This window comes from Eschscholzia californica, unplaced genomic scaffold (genome assembly GCF_041429995.1).
Source record: "Eschscholzia californica isolate CP2 unplaced genomic scaffold, dmEscCali1.0.p SCAF_3, whole genome shotgun sequence".
Taxonomy (NCBI): Eukaryota; Viridiplantae; Streptophyta; class Magnoliopsida; order Ranunculales; family Papaveraceae; genus Eschscholzia; species Eschscholzia californica.
Window position 1 is genome coordinate 10,564,652 of NW_028238420.1, and position 22,436 is coordinate 10,587,087.

Consider the following 22,436-nt stretch of genomic DNA (forward strand, 5'->3'; position numbering starts at 1 on the left):
AAAATTTTGGTCAACGTTAGTTGACTAATTTGTTTTGTAATTTTTGTAGGAGAATATCTTTGAGCGAAATTTTTTGACTTTTTCTTTTTCTTCTCCAACCCGACTGCCATATTTTTCTACTCCGGTAATGGTCATCGACAAATAACCATTATCCACAAATTTTAATTATTTTTCGAAATTTTTCTTTTTCTCCGCCCACAGTCATCACCGCCTTATTTTTCTCTCTCTCTTCCTTCCTCTCCATTTCTCCTCCTCCCTATCTCTCTCTCTTCCCTTATCTCCATCTCTCCAACCTCCTCCCTGTCTCTCTCTCTCCCTCTTTTATCCTCCTTTTTTCTCTTCACTCTTCTTCTCTCTCCAGCCATTCCGGCGAAGTGGAAGATCCCCTTCCCCAGAAATCGGCGTTGGTTTGGGGGATCCCCCAAACCAACTCGGTTTTCTTGCGAAGGGGATCCCCTCATTTGGCGAATTAGCTAGAAAGATAGAGGGGAGAAGGATAATGGAGGTGGTGGTGGAAAATAGAAGAAGTAAAAACGAGGAGGAAAATGGTGGTGGCCAAGTAGGTGGTGGTGGTTAGAGTTGGTGGTAGGAGGTAAGACAGTATTCTTCTGTTTCTCTTTAAAATTTGTACCCCGAAAAATTTGTATCGTTTCTATTTAAAATTTGTACCCCGAAATTTTTTCTTGTCTCCCCGAAACGTCAACATTGATAAATTAGACACTTCGAAAGAACCCATGGTGTCTGAATTTGTTTCAGCCCACTAAAAATTTATAACAAACCCTACAACTATGTAACTTAACCCTATCATTGATTTATAGACAAAGTTGAAAGAGCACACCTCCACTTCAATCCTTCTTGGAAAATTTAGTGCCCCATTGGAATTCCAAAGTTTTTTTTAAAATATAATCTTCAATCTGGAACTCCATAATAACCTAGAAGTAGTTAATTTTAGCCTTTGACATACTTCTAATTATGATAGTCATCAGTATTTGAATTTAAATCTTTCAAAAATTTAAAATGTCTTATTCTTTTTCCTTATAAAAATAATCACGTAACGTAACTGAACAAAATAACTTTAGAGTTTTGGGTTGAGACGAAAAAGAAAAGAAAATTTTGAGGATCTATATTTTGTCTTGCCGAAATAAAAAGTTCAATAGAAACTTGACATACAAGAATAATAATAATAATAATAATAAAACATTTCTATTTTTTGAGTTTGGCACTCAGACATACTCTAATGCTAAAAAAAAAATCAACCATATAATCGATTCATTATGACTAATCAAATTTAGTTATTTTCCATATATTCCAAACCAACAATCCTACTAGTGAGCATAAAAAATTATTGACACGTGTGAGTAACACATAATTGACGTAACCAAGCAACAAGATTCGACTATCATTTGGAGACATTTAAAATGTCCCCAACTAATAACACGAATATTGGGGGGCATGAAAATATTTTCATGTACCTCAATGCCCTGAAGCACTACCGCCTCATAAAAAAAATCGAATATATTTGAAGATAAAAGAATATACCTTTTCATATATTTAGGATGTTGTAATCATTTAGGTACTACTATTTGATAGATATTAAGAGTATTAAGATATTAGGAAATTTTTGTTAACTCTCCAAGATGGGTCTTAGAATTTGTTCATTTCCTTATCATTCAATGCAACAAATCATCCCATAACTTGCTATTATGGAAAGCATACAACAAGTCAGTTATTAGTCTCTACATAGATGTAGGTCGTGAATATCTAGCCCCATGTTAAATATTAGTATTCACTATCTCTATTCATGCCTACAATTATCACACAATCGTAAATTGAACAATAATCAGTATTTCTAATCGACCAACTAAGATCTTTCGTTATTTACCGTTTGGCAAGTTCTATATGTGAGACTAGAAGGTCATTGGTAGATAATAGAAGGTATCAATTTGTGAGCACCTCCATTACAAGTACAATTAAGTGTTCTTAATTATGTATCATGAAGGTAATTAGTTATTAGGTCCTTTAAGATTTTAATTTTTTTTTTAGATCCAGATGATTTTGCTTCATGGACGAAGGTGGGAGACACAAACACATGGAGATGCATTGACTATGAAAGGTTCACATGGTGTTTGAACATCACGTGTTAAAACGTCGAGTTAAGAAGAAATTCTGTTGCCATATGATGATTAACGGGTTTTTCCGGACGGTTATAATCAGGTTTGGATCTATACACAAAGGCTACTGTTTTGGGGAAAGCAGAAAAGTTTCTGGGGAATACGATGGAAAACAAAAAAAAATTTAAACCAAACACACCTTTAATGTCGCCGGAAAAAGTCGCCGGCCGGATGTTGCCGGTGACTTCATCATCTTCTCTCTCTCTTCTGTCTTCTGTTTTTCTCTCTTTTCTTTCTCTCTCTTCTCCCTTTCTTCCCTCTTTCTTTTCTCTCTTTCTTCTTAGTGTCTCCGGCGAAGGGGAGGAGCCCCTTCGCCGGAGCTCGTCTGGTTTGAACAACCAGACGAGAGGGCCCCTCCCCTTCGCCGGAGAGGAGAACAAAAAAAAAAAAATTTGGTTGTCGGAGAGGAGAACAAAAAACAAAAAAAGAATTGGTCGCCAGAGATGGTGGACTTCGCCGGAAATGGTGGACTTCGCCGGAGATAGTGGTGGTAGGTGAAAGGAAGATGAAGCTGAAAAAGTATAAGGAGTTGGTTGTTTGAGGTAAAAAAAAAACATTCTAATTTTTTTTTGTTTTCACCCCAAACTTCACACCTCCGAAAACTTCTTTATTTCCCCGTAACACCGACCATACACAAACTAACTAGATTGATTTGTAACTTCCTGTCTTTCTTTTGAAGGGAGTAGCTAAAAGCCAGGCCCGTGCAAGGCCCAGTGCGGACAGGGCGGCCGCACTGGGCCCCCCACCATTAAGGGCCCATTTGTTTTAGAGTTCTGAATAATATAAGATGGGTAGGGGCAGAGCTATGAACTTGACATGTTAAACCTCTTAGATCAATTGGAAGGTCAATCTCATTTCCATGTTAGTGGCTCGGGTTCAATTCCCGTCATCTCCAAGTTCCTTTTATTTTTTTGGTAATATGATTATTATCTAACTCCTAATTTCTGCTCAATAACACTTTTTTTGTGAATAAATTGTTTTCACCCTACTCATATTTAATAACACAAAAGATTTAATACGATATTACATTAAAATGCAAACAATCTATAAGAGTATGAAATTTCATTGTGTTATATGTAGTTATAAAACGTTTAATTTAATATATATAATACACCGATTTCTTTTTTGTTCACAAGTGTTTGTCGATTTTTAGACTAGATTTTCTATATAAAAAAAAAATTGAAAGAATTTTTTCCTTGTAAATCTTTTTTCGAAATATATTTGGAGTCATCTATAGTTTTCATATAGATGATAAATTATCTTGCACTCTCATTAACTTCTACTTGTAGTTTTTTATTTTTTACGAAAACTCTGTATTCAAATTTGGCACAGGGCCCCCAAATTCTCAAGCACGGCCCTGCTAAAAGCCCCCCGGGCAACTTGCTATTGGTACTTGGGAGAGGAGATTGACTATAGTCAAATTCCTTTGACCTCAAACACCTTATGGCACCCGGGTTTGAAGGACACGGATTGACTCATCCGAAATGGTGATTTTGGAATCTGGAATTTTGTTTGGAGAATGAGAATTGTAATACTCAGGTGTATAATATTTATATAACATTTTAGGTGAGAAGCATTAGGATCAACCGATATATCAAGTCCGCGCCTCCGCTTCCTATATTCTTATTTACATACATTTTGAAGTTGAAGTGAAGTTACCTTTTCTTTGTCTTGCTTTATTTTCATTATTCATGCAAGTTTTTATGAGAACAATCAAACAAAAAAAAATTAACTAAGGATATTGCGTAAATTTTGTTTTTATCATTTCATGAGTAAATTTTGTTTTCATCATAATAATTCCAAATGTTTTGAAACTTACAATTGCAAAATTGATTCCAAGTCTCTCTTCAGCTAATTTAGGAAGAAAGATAAATCCTTTTTGTTTTTTACTACATTTTTGTCACACTTGATTTTGTCTAATTACGTAATAGAATTTTATGTACGGGCGGTAGATGATTGGGCAACATAAATCCATGAATTTTGTCTGATTTAGCCAAAAATAAATTGATTTTATAGACAAAATTGTAACGTGGAATAACGCTTATTACTATTTTGGTTGAGTAATATTACAATTATGTAGGAGTTGACCAAAAAATTTAATTCGATACCTAGACGATACAATTTGCATTTTTTAATTAAATCATTAAGATTTCAAAAAGACACTTGAGAAAAACTATAAGGTCAAGATTGAAGAAGCTAAAGCTCTAGTTTGAAGTGAAATAGTAATAAGTACAAAACTGTAGTAACAAAAAGAAAATGTTGTGTGATTCATTCTTTTTTCTCATATAATATATTCACATATCAATTTTGGCTTTTACCCTTTCAACAAATTTTTTTTTGGCTTTTACCTGTATAAGCTAGCATTTATAGTTTCTCTCCACCTATACGACTCAATCATAAGTGTCGGTATAACGGTTTTCTTTTGGGAAGGATTGATAAGAAAACACAGTTTCATTCTTTTTGTATTGAAATCACCCAAATTTCCGAATAGTAATCATTTTTGAAGTTCCTAATTTTGTTGGCAACATTTACCTGACAAAAGGAATGCCATATTGGTTGAAAGTTGAAACATTCAAAGTTACATAACATTAGCATATGAATTATGAAATAACAGAGACTTTAGGTGGAATGTTAAGTTCTGTTATTTCTATTTTGTTCATACGATGCATTAATGTCATATTAATTGTGAAGACATTGTTTTAACATTAGGTATTTATTTTAATTTTTCTGATATATCAATTTGATATGATTGTGCCTTTCAAAATTAAAACTAAAAACTCTTGCATTCTCTAAGTTTGAAGTATTGGGAATGTCTAATTAGATTCTAAAAGATGGATGTTTTGGGGAGTACAATTTTGGTTGAGGGCATACAATTTTGGTGATTGACCACGCCTGATTTAAATCACAACTTAATTTTAAGTAAAAACTATCATGTTTGTCTTTGACTCCGTAATCTTCACCATCAACACCACCGCCGTCAACAACCACATCGGCCCACTACGACCACCACATTTTTCTTCTATCTCTGCTCTAGTAAAGAGAAAAATTCTCTTTGCTGGAACTTTTCTTTTAGGAACTCCAACGAAAGGAACTTTTTCTTTTGCAGGACCAAAAGAGAGAGAGGGGAGAGATAAAGAGAGGTTGGAGAGGGCAAAGAGAGAGGAGGATTGAGAAAATTTTTGGTGGTGGCGGTCGAATATGGTTATAGCAATGGTGGTGGTGATGGTGAAAATGAAGATTAGCAAATAAAAAAAATATATTGATTACTGGACTCAAAATTGGATTGTAAGAGGTATAATCTTCCACCTTAAAGGTCAAAGGGTCGAGTCACACGCTGAACAATAAAAAAAAAAAAAAAAGAGTTGTCCTTTAAATCAATTGGAGTCAAATTAGATTGACCAAAGCCTATATATTTCCCAACCAAGTTCTATTCCCTAAAGCACCACCATTCTAAGACTATAAGATCATGTTTGGCACGCGGGAATCGCGTGGGAATGGAATGTGAATCACATTTTCGACTATTGTTTGGCTCGCGGGAAGCAGGGGGAGTCCTATTCCTAGAGGAATGAGATTCCCCCCAAATGGGGTAATAGCAAACCCAGGGAGGGAGGTGAGTTTGTGATTCCGATTTCCGAGAATGATTTGATTTAATATTTATGGATAAAATAATCTTTGATAAAATATTAGAATGACTAATATTAAAATCTCCATTCTCATAATTTTTATTAGAAAATTTAAAACTTAGGGTTGCAACCATATCTCCCTCTCTCTGTTTCTCTCCACATCTCTAGTTTTTTTCTTCTCTCTTGCTCTTTGTTCATTAAAAATCGATCATAACGTTTAAAAAAAATTAGTCGAGACCTTTTTATTTTAAATAAATCTTTAAATACAACTTAAATTAGTGTATTACGTCACTATTTCATATCTATAAATTTGAATAGACAATACTAATTAAAATATATATAACATAGTTGACTTATAATTTATATAGTTTAAGTAAAAGGATACAACAAAACTTTCGTAAAAATTTATATTCCTATTCCTACACAAACCAAACAACAAGACAGGAATCCATCGGGAATGAAATATCTATTCCTGGTCAAACCAAATATTAAACCAAAATAATCTGATTACCGAGAATCGGATTACGGAAATGTGATTCTCGGAAATCGGATTACGAGAATGTGATTCCCGGGAATGACATTCCATTCTCGCGTGCCAAACATGGCCTAAGGGATGTATGCAAATTGTTGTATCCATGGGAATGAATTAGAAATAACATCCCACTCATTTGGAATTTCTCTAGTTGAGAGAGTTCTGATTACACAATTGATACGAAGAGTTGTAAAGGCGTCTGGCATAAGTGTTAAAACGCCTCCGTCAAGGTGAATTTGGAGAGAGTTTGTGAGTGAAAGAGGCACTATTAATACTTATAGGGGTCACTTTAAAATTTGGTATTGAATATTTAGATATTAAGCCCTAATAAACAAGATTAAACTTTTTCATTGTTTGTTTTGTTATTTAACATCCTTAAATGTGGACCTCCTGCACAGGTTTTGAGTTTCTTATGAATGAATTTCCAACTAATTGAAGATATGGGTGTATTTAAGAAAGAGGTTCAACAGTAGGTGGCCATTTTAGAAATAAGTAAATAGATAAAGGTGTTTACTGAAAGGTCATTTCCATTTTAACCCTTGGAAGCAACCAATTGATCATTTTGGCCCCTTAGTTGTCCAACAACTCATTTTGTCTCCATTAACTAACAATTGTGTTAGGAGAAGGAGAAATTTTTCTCCTCCCCCTCCCTCCTCCTCCCCCTCCTCCTCCTCCTCCTCCTCCTCCTCCTCCTCCTTCTTCTCCTGCTTCTCCTTCTTCTTTTTCTTCTTCTTAGTAAAGACTCAGTCGTCAGAATCAACTCCTAAAATATTTGGAAGGGAATTCATTCCTAAATCTATAAAAGGGATGCCTTCCTGTTGGCCGAATGGTTCAACACCTTGTGGGAAGGGGAATATTGTTTTTCTCAGATCTACAAAAAGATCATCATCTTTCTAAATCTGGAAATAAGAAGATTGTGATGAAAAATTTCTCTTGTCAAATTCTAATACGTTGTTAACGACCTCTGTTAGTGGAAAACCTCAGTGAAGAGAGGAAAAAAGGAGGGATCAAGAAGAAGAGAGGAGGCATAACTTAAAACTAAATCCAATGTAAAAAGTTCGAAAATATAAAATTAACTTTCTTCTAAACAAAACTAGGGATCAAAATTGTCTGTTGGAAAATATTAGGGACTAAAATGACAGAATGGTTAAATACCCTTACCAAAAACGTATTTAGATTTTTTTTCCATATTTAAATGACACTCTCTCTACTCAGCCTCCCCACACGGCACAAGCAGTGGGTTACTGCTTAACAGCAAAGCGTCTCAGCTTCATAATTAGTATTTTAAATGAACCCTGCCTGCCCTTTTCACATTCTCTCTATCTTTATGATTTCTAGAGAGAGAAACTAACAAAGTGTTAGTATTAGTGAAGATAAGAAAAAATTTTCATTTTTTTTTTCTAGAGAGAGAAACTATAAGCAAAGGAAGCGACTTAAAGTTCAAAACTGACCTTAAAAGTAGAACTAGTGAGAGAGAGAAAGACACTCTGTATTCAGAAAACTTATATTGTCGTTCAAGATACAAGAAGGAAAGAAAGTGCTCAAAATACACCTCAAGAAGACGAAGACGAAGAACAAGAAGAAGAAGAAGAAGGCATTCTCAAACAAATTACAAGATTTTATACAGAGAAACCCTAAATTGTTGAATCTGGAGCTGGTTGTAAGGAATTTTAGGGTTTTGTTTTTAATTTGAATGTGAGAAGTTCAGATCCAATAATGGCCGAACTTCCCGGCGATGGTGATGGTTTTTCTTCGTTTACAAACATATCGGAGTTTAATTGTAGTGGCGGTGGAAGAAATGGTCGTCCGACAACAAATGAAGTATCACCTGTTGTATCATCATCATCATCAACGCCTCCATTGACTGTTTCGGCTTCGTTTAAAGAAGGAAAAACTTTAAGAAGACGTCAATCTGTACGGCCGAGTATGGATGCAGATGAGTTTATTAATCTATTGCACGGTTCAGATCCGGTGAAAGTTGAGCTTAATCGGTTGGAAAATGAAGTCAGAGGTGAAACTACGATTTGATCTAGTTGCTTTTACTATGATTTGCTATTTTAACCCTAGTTTTTTGTTTTTGTTTTTTTTTTTTGAAATGTTGAACCTTTTTTTCATGATCTCTTACTTATTTTGCAGATAAAGATCGGGAATTAGGGGAAGCACAAGCTGAAATCAAGGCATTGAGGTTATCTGAACGTCTTCGAGAAAAAGCCGTAGAAGAGGTTATTTTTCAAATTCATGTTTTCTGGACTACCTTCACTGGTTTTTTCGTTTTTTATATTCAACAATATTTAAATGGATAGTGTCATATAAAGAATGGGCTAAAATTGCTAGAATGAAATTTTTAGCAGTTAAATTGAAAATTTCTATTTCCGTTGTGACTTTTGACTAGGTTTTGCTCTCATTAGATTGTTATGTATGAGATTTGCATGATTTTTTCTCATTACCCACCTTTATATGTTATACTTTAGAAAGACAATTTGACTAGTTTAGATGACCTCATTGAATCACAATATCAATAGGTAATGCCTTGCACTCGAAAATGCCTACACCAATAAAGCTAAATTTTGCTTCTTATTTTGATTATAATTAGGAAGAGGATTATCCCACTTTCATGGTATCAATCCGTAGATCTTTAATAATTGTATTTCAATTATGTTTTTTGTTCCCCAAATTTGGGTGAACAATTTGAGCTTGTTCCCAGTTGATTATTGGATGAGTTTTTGTTTTGAATCATCTCCTAACGTTTGAAGAGCATGTCTTGATTTTGCTTTTGTTTGTTCTTAGCTTACTGATGAATTGGAGAAAATGGAGGAGAAGCTCAAATTGACTGAGTCTCTGCTAGAGAGCAAGGTTTTCAACGGAACCCTTCATCTGATTATATAGGATTTGCAGATTCCTCTATTTATGGACTATGTCTAATGAAACCCTTATGCAGAATCTCGAAATTAAGAAAATCAATGATGAGAAGAAGGCCTCTATGGCTGCTCAATTTGCAGCAGAGGCAACCCTTCGAAGGGTTCATGCTGCTCAAAAAGACGACGACATGCCTCCAATTGAAGCTATTCTTGCGCCTCTGGAAGCAGAGCTCAAGCTCGCTAAACAGGAGGTACTTTGCTCTTCCTTTTCTATCCTGATTCCTTGTAAAAATGGAAGCTCTTGATACATAAAGTAAGGAGACACTTGGTGGTTATTTGCAGATAGCGAAGCTGCAGGATGATAACAAAGCATTAGATCGCCTTACCAAATCGAAAGAAGCAGCCTTACTTGAAGCAGAGAGGACTGTCCAAGTTGCGCTGGCAAAGGCTTCCATGGTGGACGATCTTCAAAATAAGAACCAAGAGTTAATGAAACAGATAGAAATATGTCAGGTATTACTTGACCACCTCTGTTTATTTTCATTTTAGATCAAGTGACAGTTGTTCTTGTTTTTGTGTTAGTAATTGTATACTCATAATATTTTAAAATGTGTCGCAATCTCATATTATTGTAGAATCTCCATAGTATTCTAAATGCTTGTTCGCTTGATACCCTAGGAAGAGAATAAAATCCTGGATAAAATGCATCGCCAAAAGGTTGCAGAGGTCGAAAAGCTCAGCCAGACCGTGCGAGAACTAGAGGAGGCTGTTCTTGCTGGTGGTGCAGCTGCAAATGCTGTGAGAGATTACCAACGGAAAGTTCAAGAGATGAATGTAATGTGTTTTTCCATATCAATTCTTGCACTTTTTTTGATCAGGTTCATTGACTCACCAGTTATTAGTTGGGTTTGTATTTCATAGGAGGAGAGGAAGACCCTTGACAGAGAATTAGCTCGTACAAAGGTCACAGCGAATAGGGTTGCGGTCGTGGTGGCGAATGAATGGAAAGATGCTAATGATAAAGTGATGCCTGTAAAACAATGGCTTGAAGATCGAAGATTCTTGCAGGTTTGCCTTGATACTTTACTTTTTGTTATCGTCATTTGAGAATCATGTTCTATTTCTCATATTGTCGGTGTTCTCGCAGGGAGAGATGCAGCAACTTCGAGATAAACTTGCTATTGCAGAACGTGCTGCAAAATCTGAAGCGCAACTAAAAGTAATGTTTGTTTCTACAACTGCATATATTCGTCCATTTGTCTAGAATTCGTGCATATTCTTTTATTTTTATTGCTATAGATCTGTCATCTAGAGTTGCGTTTCTAAACAAACTTTTTTCTCCAGGAAAAATACCACCTACGGCTCAAAGTTCTAGAAGAAGGATTGAGACCATCTTCTACGAATAGCAGTCGTACTACTTCAGAAGGTAGAAGTATAAGCAATGGGCGTTCACGTCGTCAATCCTTGGGTGGAGCAGATAACATGTCCAAGTTAACATCCAATGGCTTTTTACCCAAGAGGACACCAACATCCCAGCTGAGATCTTCAATTTCTTCAGGCAGCAGTTCAATATTGAAGCATGCGAAAGGGACATCAAAGTCATTTGATGGAGGTACAAGGTCATTGGATAGAAGCAAGTTGTTGCAAAACGGAATAAACCTAAACCATTCACTCAATAGATCTTCTGATGGTACCAGTGACAGTGAGGTGAACAATAGCTTGAAAGAGAGTGGGGACGAGAAGCCCAATGAACTCCCAAAAGTTGATTCAGAGGATACTGTCTCTGGTTTGTTGTATGATATGTTACAGAAAGAGGTAATTGCACTAAGGAGATCTAGCCATGAAAAAGATCAAAGCCTTAAAGACAAAGATGATGCTATTGAGGTAAATTTATTTGTCTTCGATTCATTTGTTCAAGATCATCATTGTCATCAACAGTACCAGACATAAAAACATCGTCTATTTTGCCAGTGAAGTTGGAATATAGTCTCACCTTGACAAAGGGTAATCTCATGACCAAGAATATAATATGTTGGTCATCTCCACTCATTCCCAATTGGTTTTTAATTGGATATCAACATACTTAACATGTTGTGGTCCACATGTGATAGCCCCAACAGACACACGTGATCCATGTCACCCAACAAAAGGATACATGTTAGGATCAGATAACCCTACACTTGAGGTGATCGTTTAAGAAGAGACTCACATGGACAGGGTTACTCCCTTGACCAAGAATATAATCTCCGGGGCCTCTCCACTCATCCCAAGAGTCCCATATGTTTTGAGTCGCGTGGTCACAAACTTAACACAAGTATTTGATGATCGATATCTGTGATTGATGACTTATTCCTTCATCAATGTTATTACTAATTTTCCTACCATATAAGTATATCTAGCAAGTACCTTAAACTAGGAGCAAAATGTTTAAAAACTATCTGTTTGATCACAAATTATGGTGGTTCAGATGTTAGCGAAAAAGGTAGATACATTGACTAAAGCGATGGAAGTTGAGGCTAAGAAGATGAGAAGGGAAGTAGCTGTCATGGAAAAGGAGGTAGCTGCCATGCGCGTAGAGAAAGACCACGACAACAGAGCTAAGCGACTTGGTAACTCGAAGGGTTCTGCAAGCAGTTCTCAGTTGCTTCCTGGAAGGTATACCCAGTGCATACATTATTTGGTTCTATATTTTCGTTTGAATTACTAAACTACGAGTATCTAAGTGGTATTTTGCATAACCAAAATTCAGTTTTTCTTGGATCTTTTCATCATGTTCGTGTAGGCATGTATTTTCTTTGTTATTCGGTTAATCACTGGCTTATTTTACATATGCAGAAATGTGTCAAGAACTGGACTTACACGAAATATCCAATGACACTATAAAACCTCAGAGAATGGGAATAGAAGGAGAAATCTGCACGAGTAGCCTGTCTTCTATTTCTTCTTTCATGATTGATATTTGGTTCTAGATCTATATAACTAGCAACTCCGACGACTCTGTGATCATTGAATTACATAGCATTCGGATGCAAAAAATGAAGTCGCTGCTTTTTTAAATTGGCTTTCTAACACGAAACTGTTGTAGTAGAGAAGAAAAGATCCTGAAAGTGAATTTGTGAGATTTTTTTTCTTCTTCTCATTTTATAACTAATTTAGTGTTTGTGTGGTTGTATAGGTTATTTTGAGGGTTTCTTCTCTTTATATTTGTAATCTTGAAGTAGTAATGTGTGGTTGTTTTAAGATTGGGAATACTCTTGTAGATCAAGAATGTTTCTTTTCTTATTTTCTTTCTATTTTTAATGGTGTGCTATTTGTCATTCATTCATTCACCTTTTGCCTTCCTTTTCTGTTAGTGAACTATCAATTATTAGCGGGAAAAATATCTGCCATTTCTTCATGCTGCATTCCACGAAGTACGAACCCTTCCTGTATTAGGGTGGATACATTTGAATGAACTCGAATCGTAAAACTCGTGAATTTCCTCGCCAGACAGCAGGGCAGATTTCTACGGCAGAAGGGGATGGAGTTTCGTCAGCAGACAGGGTATCCTCCGACGCAAGCTGAAAATGAATTACTAGGACAAACCATCAAATTGAATTACTAGGACAAACCATCAAATTGAATTACTAGGACAAACCATCAAATTTAGAGTAGGAAGGGTTAGAAAAACTGAGTCGGAGTTTCTCAGCAGCCAGGGTATCATCCCGAGGCAAGCTGAAACTCAGCAGCCAGGGGATCCTCCGAGGCAAGCTGAAAATAAATTAGGAGGACAGACCATCAAATTTAGAGTAGAAAGAGTTAGAAAAACTGAGTCAGCACATCAACCTTGCTTGAATTTCTCCAGAGGCTTTAAATAACCGATTACAAAAAACATCTGCCTCCTACAAGTTCGGAGGATTTTAACAAACTTAGAAACATCAAATGATACTAAACCGTAACCACTCCTACAATATTGGAGCTTATTCTAACAGATAAGACTAAGTCCAGAGACTAAGTCCACTGACTAAGTCCAGAGACTAAGTCCACTGACTGAGTCCAAAGACTAAGTCCACTGACACTAACAAATTCCTTCCCTAAACTGATATCCACAAGCATATCAGTTTACTTTGGCATTTTGACCAGGCCTAGCAACTCCTTCAGTTTCTTGAATGTGTCTAGCTTCAACGATTTGGTCATGATATCAGCTAATTGATCTTGTGTTCCACAGTGCATCAGTTTCACTTTGCCTTCTTTGGTTAAACCTTGTAAGTAGTGGAAACGTACCTCAATGTGCTCGCTACGTCCATGATGTACTGGGTTCTTGGATAACTGAATAGTTGAACTATTATCACACTTGATAGTGATACATTCTTCATGGTTCTCTCCAAGCTTACCAAGCACCCTTGTCATCCAAATTCCTTGTGTTGCACATGATACTACAACAATATATTCCGCTTCTGTTGTTGACAAAGCAACAATGGGCTGTTTCTTTGAACTCCATGAGACTGCCCCTCCGGCCATTAGAAATACATATCCAGGGGTGCTATTTCGATCATCTAAATCTCCTTCGTAATCACTGTCTGTATAAGCTTGAAAGTCTTCACTTCCTCCACGTTTATACATGATCCCAAACTCTGTGGTGTTCTTCACGTACCTAAGTATTCTTTTAACCACCTGAAAGTGTTCTTCTGTAGGATTCTCCATGTAACGGCTTGCAAGACAAACTACAAACATTAAATCAGGCCTAGTAATTGTGAGATACATCAGACTTCCTATCATTTGCTTATAGAGTGTACTGTCAAGGCCTGCTCCACCTTCATGCTTTGAAAGTTTTACTCTTGGAACTATAGGATTGTTCACTCCATTGCACATATCCATCTTGAAACTTTCAAGAACTTGTTTAGCAAACTTTCTTTGACACACATAAATACCTTCTTCTCTCTGCAATATCTCAACCCCAAGAAAGTATCTCATCTTTCCAAGGTCTGTCATGTCGAAATTTTCCTTAATTGATTCCTTAAATTTGAGAATCAAACTTTCACAAAATCCAGTAAAAATCAGATCATCAACGTATAGAGTCACAATGAGAATTTTACCTTGCTTTTCAGTCTTGACAAACAAGGTGTGCTCAGCGTCACACTTCTCAAATCCTTCCCTAATGAAGTAACTTTCAATTTTACTAAACCAAGCTCTTGGAGCTTGTTTTAGACCGTAAATAGCTTTTCTTAACTTGTAGGCTCTCCCTTAGTTCCTTTCCTTATGAATCCCTCAGGCTGGTCAACAAACACCGTTTCATGTAGCTCCCCATGTAAAAATGCACTTTTCACGTCAAGTTGATATATAATCCAATTCTTGTATGTTGCAGTTGCAATGATGATTGGAATGGTATCCCATCTTGCCACTGGTGCATAAACCTCATTATAATCAATACCAAATCTCTGTGCATACCCTTTAGCAACTAACCTAGCTTTAAGTTTATCTATCTCACCATATTCGTTGTATTTAGTCTTAAATACCCACTTGACTCCAATTGTTTTTGTACCTTTACGTATCACAACTAGCTCCCATGTCTTGTTTCTTTCAATTGATTTGATTTCTGTTTTCATGGCTTCTATCCATTCAGGATATTTCACAGCTTCATCATACGTTGCCGGATCTTCACGTTCAATGACAACTTGTAATAGTTGATCATCAAGAAAATAAGCAGCGGCTTCCTCATGTTGGACTTGTCCACATTCATAATCAAGCAGATACGCAGGAGCTTTGCTTTCCGTTTTCCTAAAATTTCAAATTCACCTTCACAATCTTCTTCACTTGTTGATTTGTCTTCAACACCAGATTCAGTAACTACTTCTTCGGACTTTTGTTGATTTTCAGCCTCTGCATTATTTTCTTCGAGAAAGAACTCTTCTTCACCATGTACATAAGCTTCATCATTTTCCCAAGTAAGCACGTCAGATGTGGTGTTTTTATCTTCCTCATTCCCACTTCTCTGTTTCTTCAAAAACTACATCTTTACTCACCATTACTTTCTTTGAAATGGGATTGTACATTCGGTATGCCTTTGATTCTTCACTGATTCCAAGGAAAATACACTTGCAACTCTTGTCGTCAAGCTTTGTTCGCTTTGCTTCTGGTATGTGAACATGCCCAATACACCCAAAGATTTTGAAGTGCTTCACATCTGGCTTTATGCCACTCCATGATTCTTCGGGAGTTTGATCTTGCAAGGCCATAGTGGGACTGCGATTCAGAACATAAGTTATCCATTTAAATCCTTCAACCCAAAACTCTTTAGGCATTCTCCTTTCTGCGAGTGTATTACGAACCAGATTCATGATTGTCTGGTTTCTTCTTTCAGCTACGACGTTTTGTTGAGGACTGTAGGCTGCTGTCAATTGTCGTTTGATGCCATGAGTTTTACAAAAATCTTAGAACTCATTAGAACAAAACTCCCCTCCTCGATCTGTCCTTAAACAACCCAAATACAAGCCTGATTCTTTCTTCACACTAGCTTTGTAGTTTTTAAATATCTGAAATGCTTCAGATTTTTCTGCAATTAAATAACTCCACATTTTTCTACTATGGTCATCAATGAAAGTCAGAAGATACCTCTTATGACTGTTGGAAGCTGGAGTTATTGGGCCACATATATCAGCATGTATCAATTGCAGGTTCTTTGAAGCTCTCCATGAGATTTTCTTCGAGAATGACTATCTTTTCTGTTTACCCACAAGGCAATTCTGGCACACTTTCTTACATAAGCTAAATGAGGAAGACCTGTTACCAATTTTTTGTGACTCAATATCCTCAGACTGTTGTAGTTCAAATGAGCAAATCCGCAATGCCAGAGATGTGTATCATTTATTGTTTCCATCTGGAGACATGAACCTGAGCTTACCTCTTGTGCAAGAATCAGAAACATTCTATTTATACTCATTAGAGATTCAATGATGAGCCCCTTTGATTGATGAAAGATCTTGCATTTGTTGTCTTGTATAAGGACAGCGAGGCGTCTCTCTTGTAGTTGTCCTATGCTCAGAAGGTTATTACTCAACTCCGGAACATAATAAACGTCTTGAATTACTTAAGTCAAACCATCCACTTTAATTTTTATGCTTCCTTTGCCTTAAACTGTCATTCGAGCATTGTTTCGGAGTTTCACAATGTCGAAACCTGTCATCAATTTCACAAAACCACTTCTTTGTTCCAGTCATGTGATTGCTGCATCCACTGTCTAGAACCACAAATCTTCCATTTTTGACCCTTGTCATTCCACATGTGCCATTAACAGAAGCTCTTCTTCTTCATTTAATTAATTGTACGTAGTTTGCTTGTTTCTCCCATGTAGGATATTCAAACTTGAAGTATCATAACTTGTGACACTTGTAACATTCCACTAGAGCTTTGTTAAATGATCATGTTCTTCCACGTCCTCTGCCACGTGCTCTAAATGAGCCATCTCTTCCTCTTGTTCCATTCCACTCATTAACCTCAGCCATCACCTTCAATACTTGCTCATCATTGTTCGATCCTTTGGAGTGTCTTCTTATTTTCTGTTCATGACACAAAAGTGAACTTTGTAGAGCATCCACTGTAAGAGTGTCTATGTCATTCGCTTCCTCGATCGAACATACTATGTGTATAAACTTCACCGACATTGTACACAGAATCTTCTCAACTGTCTTGACGTCTTGCATATCTTCACCAAGATTTCTCATATCAGTTGCAATCAACAATACTCTTGAGAAATATTCAGTAATATTTTCTGTTTCTTTCATCTCTAGGATCTCAAAATCCCTTCTCAAACGTTGAAGTTGTGATCGCTTCACATGTCATTCCCCTGGTACTTGATTCTCATGGAATCCCACAATTGTTTTCCTGTATCTTTCTAAATTATGGTTTTCAGAATGGATTTGTCGATTGCCTGGAACAAACAGTTCTTAACCTTCAAATCATTCAACTTCTTGTCTGCCAATTCTTGTCTTTGTGCTCCATTGAGAATCTCTCCTCGAGCAGGCTCAACAAAGCCTTTCTCAATTAAATCCCACCACTCCTTGGAGCTCAGCAGATTTTCCATCAACAAGCTCCAGTGTTCGAAATCTCCATCGAATTTTGGTATTCCCAGCATGTTTTGCCCTTCTCCTGATATGTCTAGCTCCTTTTTTTGATTCCCTCTCTCACAAAGTTCTCACCAATTGGGTTTAAACCTTGCTCTGGTACCAATATGTTGTAAACAAAGAATAGAATACCTGAAAGATAGAATAAAAGCTTTCTTAATCTTATTTCTCAAGAGGCTTTAAATAGCCGATTAAAAAAACAATTGCCTCCTACAAGTTCAGAGGACTTTAACAAACTTAGAAACATCAAATGAACTACTAAACAGTAACCACTCCTACAATATTGGAGCTTATTCTAACAGATAAGACTAAGTCCAGAGACTAAGTCCACTGACACTAACACAAAGTATCCTCCAAAGCAAGCGGAAAATGAATAATGAGGTCAAACCATCAAATTTTACAAGAGTAGAAAGGGTTAGAAAACGGAGTCAGCTAATCGACCTTACTTGAGTCTCAAAAGGGAGATTTGAAAGAGCCTGCTCCTGGACGACAAGTCCACTTGAAGGACGGCTAGACTTAGAAGCCAGCGACTTGGTCCTGTTTTTTTAGGTTTAGAAGATCCTACCGCAATGGTTTTACTCTTCCTTTTTTCGAACACCCAAAAAACTATGAAAATCAATAATTAATTAGTCAGCCTTCTTCGACAATAGGGGAACAACAAGAAGGGGTACATTACCGGAAGGCGACGCTGAGAGCTCACTACAACGAAAGCGTCAAAATCGTGATAGTGAAATGGGGTAACTTTCCAAGTTTTGAAAGTTCTCTTTGAAGATCCAAGACTTGCTACATCTTATGACTTGGGCTAGAGCTTAAGGACCTTATTGGCATCAAAAGCAGAATAAGTGGAAACAAAGACGAAATCCTTATTAGCTTTCCAGTAACATATGAAGATATATTTGCCCTTGTAATCCTTCAAAGTGGCCACAACATAGATGAAATGATGCCTTTTTGCACCAAATTGATACCAGGAAGAGTTAGCCTTATCTCATTTTAATTGATAATGATGAGTAAAAACGTGAAGACTGGGCTAATGTGTAAGATCTATTTTTTTTAACAAGAAGAAGGTCATGATGATGAAAATAGAGTTAGGGTACGCTGACAAGGCACCAATCCAAAATGATTCAACACATCCACAAAAAAGGTAAGAAAGAGAAATAACAACCCGACCTTACAAAAGGCAACATAAACGAGCCAACAATCACAAGTTCGGAAGATCCGGTCTTTGGAGGGACAAGAAAGTTTAAAGTCCCCAGGAATGGAGTAAGCAAGATGTAAGGACAAAAGTTCATCGCGGTGACTGTGCTGATGTTCTCCCAATGTCCTTGAGTCCAACGAGCAATTTCCATAATACTGGAGAGGAAATAAGCCCTGATAAAGTTACAATTGAAGAAGAAATCAAAAACTAGAAGAAGATGGACCGGTAAAGAAAATCGGAAGACATCGAGAGGTCAAGAAAAATCTTAGGCTGAATACGAAAAGATTTGGGGGTAAATGAAGAAGGTTTGTAAGGAGGCGAGAGATCGACTATAATGATGAGGCGAGATCTTCAAAAGTTAAAACCTTGGTTAAAAGCGAGTCAAGTGGCATGACGAGTGGTTCCGAAAGGAACGGTTAGATAACCTCGGTTGGTTGATGCTTTACCATCTGATTGATAACATGAAATCAATTTTAGACATAATCAACATTGATTTGGGGGAACGTTGCAAGCCAATTGGTGGTTTTAGGGGCCTCCGACCCCAAATCACATTGGTTAGGAGCGTTGGGTTATGTGGTCTCCTAGTATTGGTAACGGAATCTCATACATCTAATATGCCTAACACTAGTATGTCCAGGCTTTCATGCATAAGCTAATAATCATAACTAAGTTAAACTACATCGAAAAATACCTCAATCACTAGTTTTTCCTCGAACCTTTCTAATCGCTTTTGAGAAGATCAAGAGCTCTAATTGTAGCTCATCTACTTGGGACACCGAGCAATCACCTTGATCTCCCACCTTGTTGTTAGCTAGAACTCCAACGGTGGTTAGATTGAAGTACACCTTCTTGTTTGACTCGAAAGATAGTTGGAAATTTTCTCTCTTTCTTTCTCTACTTGATGTTGTAGAGCTAGAAAGCTTCTTGAGAATTTTTCACATGTTATTCACGTCTCAAGAGGCATTATATAGAACCCTAAGTTAGAGCACAACCCTAAATAGGTTCCTTAGAAGGCCATTTTGAATAAGATTTAAGAAACACATGAAAAATAACAACTAGTTGCTATTTTCTAATTTCCCTACTCTTGGTCGACCACGTCATGCCCATCTTGGGTAGATCTAGCGGCCCCTAAATCATTACGACCCATAAATCATTCGGACTTGATGATTTTCTTCATCAATTGTCCTAGCCGACAAATTGCTCACATTGCATCTTTGGTCAAAGGATATCTTCTTCAAGGGGACCCCAAACCTTCCCTACCAAGCCGATCTGGTTTACTAGATCGACATTTCGGCGAAGGGGACCCTCCCCTTTGCTAGGACAGATAAAGATAGGGCGGAGGAAATAGACAAGGAGGGAGAAGAAAGTAATGAGATAGAAGAGAGAAATGGTGGTGGTAAGAATAGGAAGAAGAAAGTAATGAGATAAATTGTGGTGGTAAGAAGAGGCAGAAGAAAGTAATGAGATAAATGGTGGTGGTAAGAAGAGGAAGAATAAAGTAATGAGATTGAAGGGAGAAGGGCGATTTTATAAGCAATCCCCAAAGTTGTTAGAGGCAATCTTGATAAAGGCAATTCCTAGTTTGGTTAAATGCAATGTGCATTTTGGAGGCAGTACCTCATTCAATGTTTGACCTAATGGAGTCAATTGCCATTAGGTCGTTGATGAGACATGAAAATGTCCCATCTGAATCTCTTAACTCGGGTTAGTTAGTCCAGTTCGAGCGGTTACTCTGATGATTTGTTTGATTTTCTTTCTCAGGTCTCATTTACGGAGCTCGATGCGGAAACATCATGATAAAGACATACTTGAGGGGCATTTTGGTCATTTTAATGACAAGGGTATTCTGGTCAATATTAGTGCTCATGTGAAAGTAGAGTCCAAGACGAATCCAACGCCGAAAGCGAAAGTCAAATCGGAGTCTGAATGAGCGAAAAAGGAAAGGTCAAAGTTCGAGCCAAAAATCCCTTGACCAAGGTGTCATATATCTATTCAGCAACACGTGGCGAAAATCTAGTGGAATGTACGGAGCAATTTGGACGTGAGTGGTACACCGGTGGGCATGTGCTTGACGGCAATTAGGATTTGTTTTGAAACCTGTTTTGGTGTAATGCATGGCAATTTATTAATGTAAGCCGAGACAATCTAACGGATCAACACAAGTGTGTGGAAATTGAACGGATGGAAGTGGACTTTATATATTCTTGATGGACCCTGCCCAACAACAAAGTACCATCACCTTAACAGCCAGTTACTAATCACGGGATTTCTAAGGTATTTGATTCCATGTGACCTGAAGCAGTATAAAACCGTACACCAACAAGCATCTAACGGTCTCAGCTCTTTCCGTGCATATGGCATCTTATTTCAAGTACGTTGTAGCATATTTCTATGCTCTGCAACTCACCGAATCGTCCTTATTGATAACCTCCAGCAACGTTGACTGGCTTCCATAATGCTGGGTATTTCTTTCTTACTTTAGTTTTATTTAATTTTAAAACAAAGAAAGGAAGGAAAGAAAAATGGCTTTCAGCAGATATAGAAAGATTAGAGAGAGAGAAGATGGAGTTATTGAGTTTCCTTTCTTAATATATAGAGAGATGGGAAAGAATGGACGGTTAACAAGGAAAGAGATGAGTTGTAGACACAGTGATTGAAGGATTTAGGAATATATTCTTTTAGAGAAATAGAAAGAAGAGATTATGGGTGATATTCCTTAGAGAGATAGCTGGAAATATTGAGAAGTGTGAAAATCAATAACAATAATCATAGAGGAGGAATAGGGGAAACATTGTAGAGGCTATGAATCTCATTCATTAAATTAGGATTACAACTTAACAAATATATACTAATGATAAAATACCAAAAGGCCCTTAAAGGACAAATTACTAAACAACACCTAACTATTACGTATATTATTCTAACACCCTCCCTCAAACTCACGATGCGATTTTGAAAAGTATCGAGAGTTTGCTAACTAAGCAACGAAAGCGTGGAACCGAGTGTGACTTGGTGAACAAGTCACTGCTAAACCAAATACTGCAAAACTGCTAAACCAAAATCCAATATCCGATACTGCCAACCAAAGTCCAAAAACTCGATGTTGCCAACCAAAATCCAATATCCAATACTACAAACCAAAATCCAATACTGCAAAACTGCTAAACCAAAATCCGATACTACGAACCAAAATTCAATACTGCAAATTACTGTCAAACTGCAAACGGAGAAGATGCAATCGTTGGATAGAAGAAGATGCAAATGCAATATTGCCCAAAGGAGGAGGAAGAAGATGCAAATGCAATATTGCTCAAAAGAGGAAGAAGATGCAAATACAATATTACCCAAAGAAGGAAGAAGATTCAAATGCAATATCGCCCAAAGGAGGAAGAAGATGCAAATGCAATATTGTCCAAAGTCAAAGAAGATGCAAATGCAAGATTGCCCAAAGGAGGAAGAAGATGCAAATGCAATATTGCAAACACCCAAATGCAATACTGCCCACAATCCAAATGCAATACTACCAACAAATTCACTGGCAACCAATTCAATATCAAATCCAAAACCCCTTTCATATATTTCAGTAACACGACCTCCTACAAATTCCAAAACCAACTTACCCAAAAACCACTCAAATCAAATCTCAGCCAAAACTATTATTCAATACCTCCTAAACTATTCAATACTACCATTCAATGCCCACTCAAAACTACCAGTCAAATCAAAACTCCCACTCAATACCATTGCACCTTCTTTTATATTCAAAAATTTCGTGAAGAGTAACGAAACTAAGCAAACCAACCACCTTTTTTTTTACACCAAAGATCAAAATAATACCAAACAAACTAGCTAAAGAAATACGAAGAAGAAGTGCGAAGTAACAATACCAGATCTGCAACGAGAAAATAATTTTCCTGCCAAAGCCCAACGGTACCTTAAAAATAATTTTCTTGCGGAA

The 22,436-nt window shown here is 36.9% G+C and overlaps 1 protein-coding gene across 1 annotated transcript; it reads left to right on the top strand.

Moving 5' to 3' along the window:
• Positions 1-7,539: 7,539 nt before the first annotated feature.
• LOC147548336 (microtubule-associated protein 70-2-like) lies at positions 7,540-12,509 on the top strand. The gene is made up of 11 exons (XM_086666216.1): positions 7,540-8,337; positions 8,463-8,548; positions 9,114-9,179; positions 9,265-9,435; positions 9,527-9,697; positions 9,863-10,018; positions 10,106-10,252; positions 10,332-10,403; positions 10,529-11,068; positions 11,652-11,839; positions 12,020-12,509. The coding sequence occupies exons 1-11, from the start codon at positions 8,043-8,045 to the stop codon at positions 12,057-12,059; spliced, it is 1,932 nt and encodes a 643-aa protein (XP_086522342.1). The 5' UTR covers positions 7,540-8,042; the 3' UTR covers positions 12,060-12,509.
• The last annotated feature ends 9,927 nt before the right edge of the window (positions 12,510-22,436 follow it).